Source organism: Procambarus clarkii, chromosome 15 (assembly GCF_040958095.1).
Source record: "Procambarus clarkii isolate CNS0578487 chromosome 15, FALCON_Pclarkii_2.0, whole genome shotgun sequence".
Classification (NCBI taxonomy): domain Eukaryota; kingdom Metazoa; phylum Arthropoda; class Malacostraca; order Decapoda; family Cambaridae; genus Procambarus; species Procambarus clarkii.
This window is the reverse complement of record NC_091164.1, coordinates 1,680,988-1,695,087: the sequence shown is the minus strand read 5'-3', so window position 1 is coordinate 1,695,087 and position 14,100 is coordinate 1,680,988. Positions and strand designations below refer to the sequence as shown.

At 39.3% G+C, this 14,100-nt stretch overlaps 1 protein-coding gene across 1 annotated transcript in view; it reads left to right on the top strand.

The window, feature by feature from the left end:
• Window positions 1-14,100, top strand: part of Isha (Insulator su(Hw) mRNA adaptor) — a 55,819-nt gene that overhangs the window by 34,467 nt on the left and 7,252 nt on the right. Inside the window, 4 exon segments of the mRNA XM_045743783.2 lie at window positions 7,101-7,313; window positions 8,080-8,338; window positions 9,722-10,014; window positions 12,317-12,628. Coding sequence (XP_045599739.2) covers window positions 7,101-7,313; window positions 8,080-8,338; window positions 9,722-10,014; window positions 12,317-12,628 — 1,077 coding nt within the window.

Genomic DNA, 14,100 nt, shown 5'->3' with positions numbered 1-14,100 from the left:
ACCTGCTAGAATAATATATTATAAGTTATTTTGCCACTTTTAGAATATGAATATACAGTATATATATATATATAATTGTGTGTGTGTGTGTAATATTATATTATGTTATATAATATATATTATATATACTGTGTAAAGTAGATTTGTACACTCATCAATGATATTCATACCTGGCTGTGTCTACAAGGAGTGAGATCTAGCCCCAGGTCTTCTATTGTTCTTGATGTTTTTATATGTTCTGACATTGTTAATTCAATATAATACATGGATTGTGACACTGAATATGAGTATTTTCTAACATGTTGTTGAAATTTTGTCCTACATGTGATGCCCTTGTTTAGCTTTCTCTCAATTAAAAGATTTTCTCTATCCATTTCATCTATTCCTTTTAGCATCTTGTAAATTGTGAGCATAATCTATTTCCCAGGCATTTTTTCTCACTACAGGAATTGTAGTTATTTATAATTATTTGTGTCTTGATCTGTTGCCAAATATGAGATGGTTATGGTCATCAGGGGCACAGACTGAAAAATAGGTGCGCGTGCTGGTGCAATTTTACTTCCCGGCTTTCCAGTACTGTATTGTCGTACTCTTGAAACTGTGAATGGTAGTTGCTGCCACTATCTCTGGCTCTTGCTCAGTTACCATGGGATTTTTTATTAAATGTTTCTTTCAAGCCATTGTTAGCAAGAAGGATTGCTACATTTTATATCGTGACTTAAAGCCTTTGATATTGTATTAATTCGACTCCACTAAAAGTTAGAGGCTCATTGTATTGGGAGGGTGGATGGGTTATCCCGAGATGGATTAAAGCTTACCTTATATGACAGTGTACAAGTCGATCTGATCGACCCCCAAAATTTTGAGGTGTATTTCAGATTTAGGCCTATATTTCCTGGATACAATAATCCCCCAAAATAAGGCGGCACCACTACCCCTGCCCTACTGTATGGAAAGAAGAAAACTATAGATTCTTATTAATATATTGTAGCTTAATGAATATTTACAGCATAAGGTTAAAGTGCTTCAATTAGTTCTTTTAGCAGCAATGTCAACATTTGCCTCTGCTAAACTATTGCCCAAGTTTCTTTTGTTGGTATTACTCGTATGCTATACAGTGGCACCTCTATTAACGAGTTTAATCTGTTCTGGCACCGAGCTCGTTATGTGGAAAAACTCGTCTTAAGAAACAAATTTCCCCATTTAAAATAAAGGAAATAAATTTAATCCGTTCCACTCCCAAAAACATCCATACTTGTATGACAATTATTTTATGTAAATATAATACTGCACATGTAATTATAAATGTTTTGTTGTACTGTTTTCATGTTTACCTTATGAAGAGTCGTTGCTGGCTTGAGGGAGATGTTGGGAAGGAGGAGAGGGGTTATGGTGTGGAAGGAGAATCCACCTCTGAGTCAGGCGGGCTCTCTCTTCTTGGGAATTTCACCCCACTGGGACCGGGTTGTGGTTCACTATCACTGGCTCTTCTTTTCTCTATTTTTGCAAAGAAAGTATCTATTGACAATTGCTCTTGTCTTTGTTTTAGGATGTTCCTAAAACGAGACAACAAATTGTCATTAAACATGTTCACACACCGGGTTGTCCCTGCTTTATCAGGGCAGCTTTTCCAAGAATGCGTTCACCTTTTCAAACATTCCCAACACTTCCTTAATCTCACTGGAAGAGGCAGCATCCTTCCTTACCTCCTCATTCCCTTACTAGTGGTGCAAATGGTTGATGAGGACCTGCCATACTCCCTTGTGAGATCAGTCACACAGACACCACACTCATGCTTTGCTATAATATCCTTCTTCAAATCCACAGTAATTGTGTCTTTCTTCCTCTTGACAACACTATCTTTAGAAAGTAGCTTCTTTGGCGACATTGTGCGTTACAAATTGTAGTCACAAAACCAAACACACACAAAAAAAAAAAAAAACGCAAATAAATGCAGAGGGATGCTTGTCGTGCACGATACAACAACAAGACTGGCGTCGGAGGCGTCCGAGAATTTGCAAGAACCCGTGAGACGCTAGGAAGCACCATGTGGTTTTGCTCGTTAATGGAGGTGAAGCTCATCAATAGAGACAAATTTGCTGTGAGTGGCTCGCTCGTAAATAGCGCCGCTCGTTAATCGAGATGCCACTGTACAAATAAGCACGAGTTATGTATTAGACACACAATTGTATGAAAAACTTATTACAGAAATACTGGTAATTATAATGGTAATATCACTTTCAGTTTTCCTCACGAACCCATAGCTCAACAACTAGCCGCTTGGTGTTGTTGGCACCACTGGTACACTGATCAGCTGTTGTCAGTGGCGAGTTAGCATGGCTAGGTTTCCTATTACTGTAATGTAGTATGTGTTAACCATTGTGATATTATATGGTAATACATATGGTAAATATGTTAAATAGACTTACGAAACATGAGTTTCAGTAGGATATAATTGTAATGGACTGCGAGAGTTATGCAAGTGGTGTACAGCAAGTGTTAGGCCAGGCGTTTCACTTATTCATCTCTCGGTGGTAAAGATTCACATTTTATATTCAGCAGACAAGTCAACACCTAGATTTTGGAGAGAGATTTTTAGGCTTCAAATGTTGACTTATATGTCAGCATATACGGTAGTTATTTAAAAAAAAAGAATTAGGGTAAATGGAGTTAAATCTGATTGGGAGGATGTTGTAAGTGGTGTACCCCAGAGTTCTGTCTTGGGACCTCTGCTGTTTACTATATACATAAATGATTTATACATAGGGTTGAAAAACAACATTTACATATCAGTAGACAATATAAAAGCCAGGAAATAAATTTGAAGGCAAAATCACTACAAGATGATCTAGAATCAGGCATGTCAAACTGAGGGTCCCTGAGGGCCATACAGGTTATGTTTGTGTTGTCATGAGGGCCACACACCACAACTAATTGAAGTCATTTAATAAAAAGTTATTGCAGAAAATAGTATCGTTTGTTTCCGCATGCAGCCCGTGACCGTTTTGACATGCCTGAATTCTAGATAGGCTAGTAAATTGGATGAAAGTTCCCTGGCTCCCCTTCCCAGGTGCATTTCCATGGCCTGGTAGTGTCCATGGATATGTATCTCAGGAGGTTTATATCATTCCACTTTTCTCTGTGTTCAGCTAGGTCGATTTTTTGGGGAATGGCCCCCCCCCCCCTCACTTCCTTGTTTGACCTGGCATGTTTTGAGTGTTGATCAGCTTCTGCCTTTCAAGTTGCAATTATGAGGCCCCTCTTTTCCCACCTTGTGGACATGAGTTCTTTTTCTTAGGGTCTAGGCAGGGCTTTTACCATGTGTATATGCTAAAGCAGTATGAGGTTGGGTTCCATATTTTGTGTTTTCTTCATCTGTTCATTGTTTGCACTACTGTAGCTTAGCCCGTTTTTTCTGGTTCTGCCCCGATTTGTAGGGATGTAGCAACTCCTTGTGCAGTTGCTTTTGCTTCTGCTTCTCGACTACAGTGGTTCTGTGGGGCCTGTTTTCACTTGCTGTCTGTCCCTGCAACTGGTTGTTTTCTATCTTGTTCCAGGGCAGCCTGAACATTTTGAATTCAGTGGTATTTGTTGAGGGTGTGTTGCTTGCAGTGCAGGTTTCGGAGGGTTTTCCCTCATGGCTCGCTTCCCTCTGGGACGTTTGCAGACGCAGTGCAGATTTCGAATGGTTTTCCCTCATGGCTCTCTTCCCTCTTTGGGATGTTTGCAGGCTTGTTCAGATCATCTGGTGTGCTGTGCTTGCCTGTGCTTTCATTGGTTGATATACTTCCCCTTCCCTCCACACTTGAGGTTATGCTCTACCTGCAGATTTATCTCTGGTGTTGGTAGGGCTTTGGATACTTTATCAGTTGGTCAGGTAGTTGTGCAGGAGTCAGAACTTTGGCTCCGGTACTTTCACTTTCGTTTCCACCAGGCTTGTTGAGTAAGAGCTCAATTTGCTCATCATCAGCTTTTGATTCACCAGTTTCCTTCTTCACGCTTTTTAGGATTTGATACCGTGGCACCTTCCTCCTCCATTACTCGGTGTTTCTGGACTCCTCAGCCCTGGTTTTGGGTTTTATGCTTGGGAGTCTCCAGGTCTTCCCTGGGTCAGTGGACTCCAGTCCTCTCCTTTGGGCAGACAGTATGATTCACAAGCTTGTGGTGGTATGACAGGCCTATGAGGCAGGTGCATCTCCCTCTGGGCTACATTCTTCATCTCCATTCTAGCTGCTCTCCAATGGTTTATTTTTTAATTACGGGGTATTACTTTGGATATTTCCTTTTTAGGAGCTGCTCTCTGCAAGTAACCTGCCTTTTGGATTCTTTGGGTCTAGTTCTCCATGCAGTTTCCATGCTTGGTGTGTCCTACATTCTCATGGAGATTCTCTCTTGCTTCTATCCCATTTCCAAGGAATAGACAGTTTCCAACATGTCCTGTTAGTTTTGTGAAAGATCTGGTCACTTGAGGGTGGATGTCTTTCTGAACTGGCTTGGTGCCAGCAGGTTCTGTCCTGCATGGCCTCATTCTTCAATCATGAGGCTCTTGTGTTAGATACCTTTTGGCTGTAATGGTTAAGGTGGGAGTTCGAATATCTCTTCCTTCCTGTTCAGCTGTTGTGCCCAGTTTTGCCCTGATTGGAGACTTAAATTAAACTGACAGGGTGATCCTACTGGTTCCTTGGTGGATGACTCTTCCTTGGTTTCCAGCATTTCTGGCTCGGTGTCCAAACCAGGGATCTTTCTGCGGCTCCGCCTCTTTATGTGGGTCAGTCTGGAGCTATTTCTCACTAGTTCAATGTTTTCCTTGTGTCTTTGCATCTGGTACTTCCAATGCAGGTCCTTTGCAATTTGTATGGTATGCAGGTGACTTAGCTCTTGTACTTCCACCTGTGTCTTTGTCCAGGCAGCAGTACGAGGTTTTCTTTCATTTTTGTATTTTTGTCTTCATTGTTATTTGTTTTGGTTTCAGCAGCCATGTCCTTATTGTCATTTTTGTTGTTGTGCTGCATCTACTGGATACTGTCTCTGCTTCTTTGGGAGGATGCATTGTTCATTGATCGTCTCCTAGGTCCCCTGTTCCAAAGCCTGTTTTTCTCAGAGCATCTGCTGGGTCTTTAGGTTTAACCAGCCTGTGGTTTCCCCATAGGGCTCATGTTGTTTGAAGGTTTGCAGCTTTGTCTGCTGTTTTTTTCTGAATGTCTTGAGATGTTTTCCAGGCTCAGGGGTTTTGGGGGTTTAATTGGGTCCCAACCCAACTGGCAGCTTGTTGCTTAGTCCTTGTCACCCTTTAGGATAGTGTTTCCCATCCTGGTCTTTCTCCTTCAGGGATTTGAGTGTAGTGAAACATGTCTTTTTTTTTTGGGGGGGGGAGAGCTCCCTCGACCCTCCTTCCCAACCAGATGTGTTGGTTAGTCTTTTTCTTAAATTTCAGGCTGATCATTATTGACTTACGGGAGCTGGCATCTTTTGTGGTGCTTGCCACCTGGCAGTGGCCAGCGGTAACTTGATGGGGTGTGACCTAACTATTGGGTGGATCAATTGCAGAATCATTTCCTGCTTTGTTTTTTTAGCTTCTATGAACCTTCCAGTTGTCTATTTTGCTTTGCTTCATTTCTGGAGTGGGGGGGGGGGTTCTTTGCTGAGGGTGATTTTGAATCCTCTATCTCTTCTGCCTCTATGAGGGTGCCATGTTTTGACTGCTGGTCACCAGTAGGCTATCAAGGACTCCTAGGGCTAATGTGAATTGTGTCTCACCTAGTTGTGCTTGCGGGGGTTGAGCTTTGGCACTTTGGTCCCACCTCTCAACTGTCAATCAACTGGTGAACAGATTCCTGAGCTTACTGGGCTCTTATCATATCAACATTTGAATCTGTGTATGAAGGATTTCTTCTCGCAACTGGTGCCTTGTGTTTGGCCTCCTGCTGCCCTATTCCTATCTTCATCACTTTGCACTTGCTCGAGTTAAACTCTAGTAGCCATTTGTTGTACTAATCCTTCAGTCTATCCAGGTCATCCATTAGCTACTTGCTGTCCTCTGTCTTAATCCTCCTCATAATTTTAGCATCATTAGTAAACATCAAGAGGAATGAGTCAATACCTTCTGGAGTATCATTCACATATATCAGAATAAGATAGATCCAAGTACAGAACTCTGTGGGACCCTGTGTGTAAAGCAACAGGGAGTCACTGAGGATTTCCCATTCCCAAGAAAGAGATGTTCCATTACATTCAATGTTGGTTCTTTCACATACACCTTTTCTTCCTCTTTGTCCTGCTTAATTTCCATTCCTATCCTGTTTGATTCACCTCCTTCCCTCTCATTCCTGTAATTTCCCTTTGCAAATCATGTTGTTACTCCACCAAATATTATGCGTCTTTCCTGATGATAATGCCTGATCTTTCCTGATAATAATTGACTTCTTTAAGTCAGTGCCAGTGTTTTTCTCTTCAAACTGATTCTTCTCCAGTTTTGCCAGTCAATTAAAAACTTGTCTCCTAGTTATGTTATCTCTTAGTGAATGGAGATAATAGTAATTTTTAATTTTTAAGTATCTACAGAGAAAGTGTTGGCAAATTTTATGGGTAGCAGTATAGGGCTCCTTTGTTAACAGTAACTGTGTATATCAAAGGCTAGGCTGATGAATTTCTTTTAAAGCATCATTGTACACAATCTGCCACTTTTGCAATCAAATCAGATTTCTTTCTCTCAGATTAACCCAAGAATCTGGTAATTGGGAGATGCCAATTACAAAGGTACCACTGTGTATACCTTTGAATCTTGATATGCAGTTATTTATTTGCATGGTAGCAAGTAATAGGATTTTTTGTAGTGCCCTACACAGCTGTGTGCCCATGCAGATGTAACTGTAGCACCCTTCAAATTTTGGGGCCAACAGAGCTGGTTAGAATAACAGGCTCAGATACAGAAATAGGGACTTGGAAGAGTGTCCATAAGTCAGGGATTCATTGTATAATACTGAGAGTATATTTGGTTGTATTTCAGTATGCAGTATACACAATATATGTTGCTGAGTACTAAGTCTTTTATTGTTTTTACTTATGAAGTGATATTAATATATATTATTATTTATTTACAGCCCCACAAGTTGGTCATGGTCCTGGTCATGGGGGCATGCCTCCACTTCCTCAAGGCTTTGGACCACCCAATCTTCCTCCACTAGGGGTACCTCCACCCTTAGGACTTCCACCAATGGGTGTACATCCTCCAGTTTCCTCCATCTTAGGGCAGCCGCTCATTGGTGCCATGCCACCACCAGTAAGCATGGCCAACATGCCAAACAGACAAATGAGTAAGTACTGTACAGTCTGTTATTTTATCCAAGTGTTTGATTCCATTTTTGTTATCCTTTTTTGTGCCAGTTTATATTGCCAGCTGTACCAATTCAGCCAAATTTAGCTTTCTTTGAGTGGGAGGCATCTGTGTTCTCTTTCCAGGGTTTCTCTGGGTGGTGGTTTTGCTTTTCTATGGAATGAGATGGGATTTAGCTCCTGGACTGGACTCCAAGGATTTTTTTTCTCTTTGCACTCGGTAGTGGCTCAATTGTTGGCATTAACAGAGGCAGTTACCCAGATTTTTTTTTTTTTTTTTTTTTTTTTTTTTTTTTTTTTTTTGAAAGTCCCTCTGGCTCCCTGGTGCTTGGACAGAACATTTCCACATCATTTGGGCTCTTTATGCTCCAGTTTTTTCCTTATATTTACCTCGTCTTTTATGTAAATCTTCTCACTCGCTAACTTAGTGAGAAGTTATTTGATAACATGTAGGTTCCTGTTTAGTTCAAGGATTTTATTGCAGCTTAAGAACACGTGGGGTGCTTGTCTGATGGCATCATATTTTGTGCTTGTCAGAAACTGTACAATTCCAGGCCAAGTGAGCCTCACTAGAGGGGAGTTGAGTCCCCAAATTGCTCTTGTTCAGTCACACTGTGTATAGTTTATTTTGGAAAATTAGAGTACTATTTTTAGGAAATGCTGGAATAGTTACAAAATCTCCACTGAAGCATTGTTTAGTGTTTTGTTTTTAATTCATAAATTGTATGTTATTTTCTTTTTTCCCAGTGCCTCCTGGAAGTGACATGCAAAACAGTATCAACTCATCTCCAATTACGACAATGGCGAACAGCGGCCATATGACAAACAGCGGCCATATGACGAACAGTGGTCATATGGGAAATAGTGGTCATATGGGAAATAGTGGTCATATGACAAATAGTGGCCATATGTCTAATAGTGGCCATATGGGAACTAGCAACTCACATTCACATGACTCCAATGATATGGATATTGAAATGGAAGATGTAGACAAAAACGAAATGGGGTAAGTGAAAAATGTCTATACTGCACTGTATTGAATTTCATTATATTATTTTATCAACAGCCATTTGCAGCCAGTCTCTTGATTTTATCTGTGCACCATTCCACAATAGTGAAATCAAACAGGTTGTTCTTGGTTCCATTTATGATATAAAGTGTAACCTCCAAAATTCAAACAACTGTACAATACTGTACAGTTTATTGTGCCAGACTTGACCTGGATTTACAAATAAGTCAAGTTATCTGAATAGTCCCCATCTTAAAAAAAATATGTAAGCAAGCAAGGCTGGAAGCTTTGATGTCCAACAGGACCCCCCTGGAGAAGGCCATCACCAATGACTTCCATAGCAAAGTGGAAACCCCCAGCACCAACAGCTTATTCTGCCTACCATTTTATTCCCCACCAACCATCCTCCCCATATCATTGGAATACTAAAGTAATGTATTACTAAATCTGCAAACATTGTCAAAGCTATAGTAGATGGCCCCTTGGTGGCTTCTTGGGACCCTCCCTTCCCCATTCAGGAGCTTCAGTTTTTCTGTCTTGGCTAAATGACTGAGGAGGAAGGGTAGAAAACTGAGGAGAAAGGTGTGCATTCCCCTGGTGGTGCACAGGTGTAATTAGCAAGATATCTGGAGTGATCTGGGATCTCTCGCTCCTTGCACCTCTTTATAGGGGTCCAAGTTTTAGCCTCTGGTTCAAGGGTCTAGCGTGGAGAGTGCCACCAATTTTATGTGCATGTGGATGAACACTTAAGAGACCTTTGGCAATCACTTGCCATATTAGATAAATCCTGAATGTTTTTTTCTGGGCATTAGTGAAATATTAGGCATCATGTCCAGTGCATCATTATCCATTGACTGATACCCATGCTAGGAACCATTGACACCATGCAAATTTGTATGTAATTTTATGGACCTGAAAGATTCTACTAATGAAATCATAGCGAGTAATCTATTACAAATAGTAAACCTGAAAATTATTCCTCAGAATATGATGTGATTAACATTTGTTCACCTCACTATGGCCAAACTAAAATAAGTAGAATATTTGCTGCATTTTCCAGACGTCAGTAAGCATTGTTTTATAATACGGTATAAAAAGAAAACTGTTTTATACACGCAAGGAAATCAAATTAATTTTAGGTGTGCAGTTAAGGGGTTAATCAGTCATTTGCCCTTAGATAAGTCATTCAATGCTGTTAACTTGTACAAAGAGTTAACAAAGAGCATTGCTATATGTGATAGAGTATAGATTTGGCAATCAGGGCTCTTGCTGGATATTTTATGAGCCTTAATCTTTGTAAAAGGTACTGAAACAAATTATTCTTGTAGTTTCTTTCAGTTGAAGGTTTTCTCATTTTATTAATTTTTGTTTCTTTTTCAGGAAAGAAAATGGCCTTCCTCCCAAAGAAAAGGATGATCGTGGTGAAAGACGACGTGATAGACCTTCTAGATTTGAACGTCCAGGGAACCGATCACCGCAACCAGGGGAAGACAAAATAGGTTTGGTGGAGCGGTTACGGAACCTGGCATCTGGTGGCGATATGGAAAACAGAGACAGATATGACCGGGATAGACGAGACAGAGATCAGGATAGAGGGCGGGATATGCATGAGCGAGATGACCGTATGCGTGATCGAGATCATGACCGTGATAACATGAGGGGACGGGAAACTAGTAAGTACTTTAATGTTAAATTGTTTGTTTGGGTGTCAAAATTGTAATATAATTGTGATTTTGCAAAAATGCATTTTCCTTCATTGTTATTACTTCATTTCCGATTTACATCCATAAGGGGAAAAGGCATCAACCTGGAGATAAAAACGGATCAGTATTGGCATAATATTAATAAAATCTTCTAACTTGTGTGTTTATTAAGCAAGTGTAATCTATTATATATATGTATGTATATATGTATGTATGTATGTATGTATATGTATGTATGTACGTACGTTTTAACTTAACATCACCATCCAGTGTGTGAATGTTTAGGGCAGCCATAGAGGATGGTGATAGGACATAGGGCAGCCATGCATATATTTGAGGCAAAATGTGTGCTATATACAATTTTAAGATTTAGGCTTAAAATACATATATATACATGTATTATTATGAATAAGTATGTGGGTGTCTTTATATCTATACTTGTATATCCATACACTACTTTTATTTTCAAAGTTTTACATAATAGACAGTAACTTTAACACACAAATACAACCTGTTTGCATGAAAAACTAAATAAATAAATTGAGAAACAATGAAAATAAATCAACAAAGTTATTCCTATGCGGCACCTCGACTAAAAATATGCAACTTCTCCAGGCCACTACAGCTAAACCACGAAAGAGCTAAGAGACTTTTTATTTGGATTTTTGTGTTTCCTGAAAGCTAATTAACAATCTCATAAGAAAAAATAATTTTTTCAGAACTATTTTTTTCTTGAGTGCCCTGGGGATGTTGGCTATTTAACAGTTAGCAGTTTAACGGTTAAACAAAACTTATCTTTAGTTCACAATCTGTTGCCACATAACTTGTTTTCTTTCCACATCATATGTGCTATTTATGCAGTCTCTTCATCTTCACACAATTCACTATTCCTGTGTTTGCCCAGTCTTTCTCTCCTATCTTCATTTTCACTTGAATACACACTCTTCAGTCTCTCATCATCCATTCCTTCAAGGTGCCCAAACCATCTCTACTCCCTCTCAATCAACCACTAAAATATAACGGCACATTGAACAGTAAATTAGATTACCTCAACGACATTTAACTTTTGTGAAAAAGTGAAAGGAAATCCCAAGCAGTGATTGCCAACACAGTACTGTTCATCTCTGGGAAAATTTAAACTGTTGTAACAAGCCATAGAAATATATAAGGGTGCTATACAAAAAATACTTAGTGCTACCAGAACAGAAGTAATATTTCCATATAATTGTTGCCATATATACTAACCAAGTAAATAGTGATAATATTCAATTAGAAGTTAGTAAATGGAAATAAGTAAATAAAGTAAAGACCAGAACACAAAGTAATCACAATACAGTAGCATGATATATCAATGAGATAATCATTTGAGGCAATGAGGTGATGTGAACCAGCATTCTAGTGGTTCCCAGATGCTTGCCTTAACCAGCTCGGCCACGATAGGACAAAGGCTATTCAGTCCAGAAAACTGCTGAATTCACTTCACGGGTCTGAAGGCCACAACTGGTGCCACAACCAGGATTTTATAAATGGCTTGCCTACACTCTTGTCATGTGGGTAATGGTGTTCTCAACCTTACGCCTCTCCTTCAGGACACGATGAAATCACAATGGTGTGATACATGAATGGGGTAATCATTTGGGGCAAAGGCAGCTTTGAATCACCAGCATTCTAGTGATTCTCGGACACTTTTGTTCTATCATGGTGGAGTTAAGGAAAGCAAGTCGCTTCATTGCACCAAATGATTTTCTCATTGCTATATCATACTTTGTGATCCTTTGTGATCTGAAGGAGATGTGTAAGGTTGAGAACACCATTACCCACAGGCCTGAGTGTGTGTGTAGGTCATTCATAAAATCCTGGCATGATAATTTTGGTATGATAAGATGCAGTGTGTTCAAAAGTGCAAAAAATAATGAGTAAGGTATACATATAATGGGGAAGTACAAGTTGTCATTCAGTAAAGAAACACAACCAGTATCTTTGAATGGAAAGGTGGATTAATATTTAAAGAAAAGGTAGGTGGAGAGATCAGAGAATTTAAAATAATTGAAAGTTTGTGGTGATAAACCCTCCCAGGATTGAAAGGCATCCAAGCTATAGAAATGCAGTAGAAGAAATTTGAATCACATCTATTTTATTTATATCATTACTGTACTTAAGTGCAGTAATGTATTTATCTGAAGGGATCAAATGAAAATAAGGCACTCACTTTTGTTCTATTTGTTTCTTGATATTTGATTAGTCACTAATAAAAGGGTTTTGTTTTTTACAGATCGTTTTGGACCTGATAACTTTAGCGGTCCTCCTCCTGGCTTTTCTCAGCAAGGAAGACCTGATGGTCCTCCAAACTTCCGTCCAGATTGTAATGCTGGTCCAAATGGTCCCATTGGGCCTGGGGGCTCGGGAGGACATGGCGGCTATAATAATTTTGTTCCAGTGCCAGGATTCGGTCCCCCAGGTGGAGGCTCAGGTGGTCCACAAGGAATGCTGGGTGGACCACCAGGTCCACACGGACACACTGGGTTGAGGAATGATGCCTTTGGTCACATGGGCATGGGTATGATGTCTGGACACAATGGCCCAGGTTGGTACATTCTGCTCATGTAATAGATTATTGTGTATCTCCAATACAGAAGACCAAAATGAAATGCACTGCAAAATACTTATGTAAAGAAGCTGTTGTTTAAATGTTGGAGATGGTTGTCAGGTATTTTCCTGAATATTTCTAGCTCTTACTCTAAATAGCTTCTGTGACTTCTGCTTTAAGCACATTTCATTGTTTACTTAACAATGAATTAACAAACTCACAAGTCAAGCCTGGCCTCGAGCCGGGCTTGGGGAGTAGAAGAGCTCCCAGAACCCCATCAAGCAGGTAATGGTGTGCTTAATCAGCAGTGTAATTCCAATAAAAATATTAGAATTACCTGGAGAGGTAATAAAGAAGTGATTCTAATGTATTACTCTTACTAAGTACAAATATTTTCATACGTTACTACCTCATTCCTGTTTCCAGTTTTCATCTGTTTGCTTGTTCTGCTTTCTCTGTACAGCTGGTTAGGAAATGGAATTCATTGAAGGAAGAGGTTGTTAAAGGCCATTTCAATTCGCAATTTTAAGAAAATATTTTATGAAAATGTTAATGTTGAATAAGATAATTAACATGCCAGATATGAACAGCTAGGGCATAAAAAAACTAGATTTCACTGCCCCATAGTCACTGATAGGGAAGTATTGATGGGTGGTAATAATAGTGATGGGGTGATACTAAAATTTGTAATGATTCCAATACCGATGCCGATGTCGCTAAAAAGCTTTGATGTCTTGATTAAAAAGTCTTCGGGTACGATTATTGATTCGTTTCAAAAATCTCCGGTCTCCGTGTCAGTCACAGTCACTACACCTCACGTCAGTCACTCAGTCACAGTCAGTCAGTCACTACACCACGGAGACTTTACAGTCTCCGTGGTGTAGTGGTAAGACACTCGCCTGGCGTTCCGCGAGCGCTATGTCATGGGTTCGTATCCTGGCCGGGGAGGATTTACTGGGCGCAATTCCTTAACTGTAGCCTCTGTTTAACGCAACAGTAAAATGTGTACTTGGATGAAAAAACGATTCTTCGCGGCAGGGGATCGTATTCCAGGGACCTGCCCGAAACGCTACGCGTACTAGTGGCTGTACAAGAATGTAACAACTCTTGTATATATCTCAAAAAAAAAAAAAAAAAAAAAAAAAAAAATATATATATATATATATATATATATATATTTAGACACTTGTTTTTCTGAAAATTGTTATATTTTAGTTAAAAATTTAATGATTTACATTATGAGCATGATGAATGTATTAATAATATAATAAATTCATTTAAGAATAAAAAGCAACTGGTAAATCCGGCTTAATCTTCTGGAAGAAACCTGAAAAGTGAAAACATTTCATTATACATGTGAATATTCGTACTTTAATTGTATATTATAAAATAAAATACAAATTGTATTCTTATTTGAAAAAAAGTGAATATTATTACAATAGTTATAATTTTGTTATTAAATTTTAAAG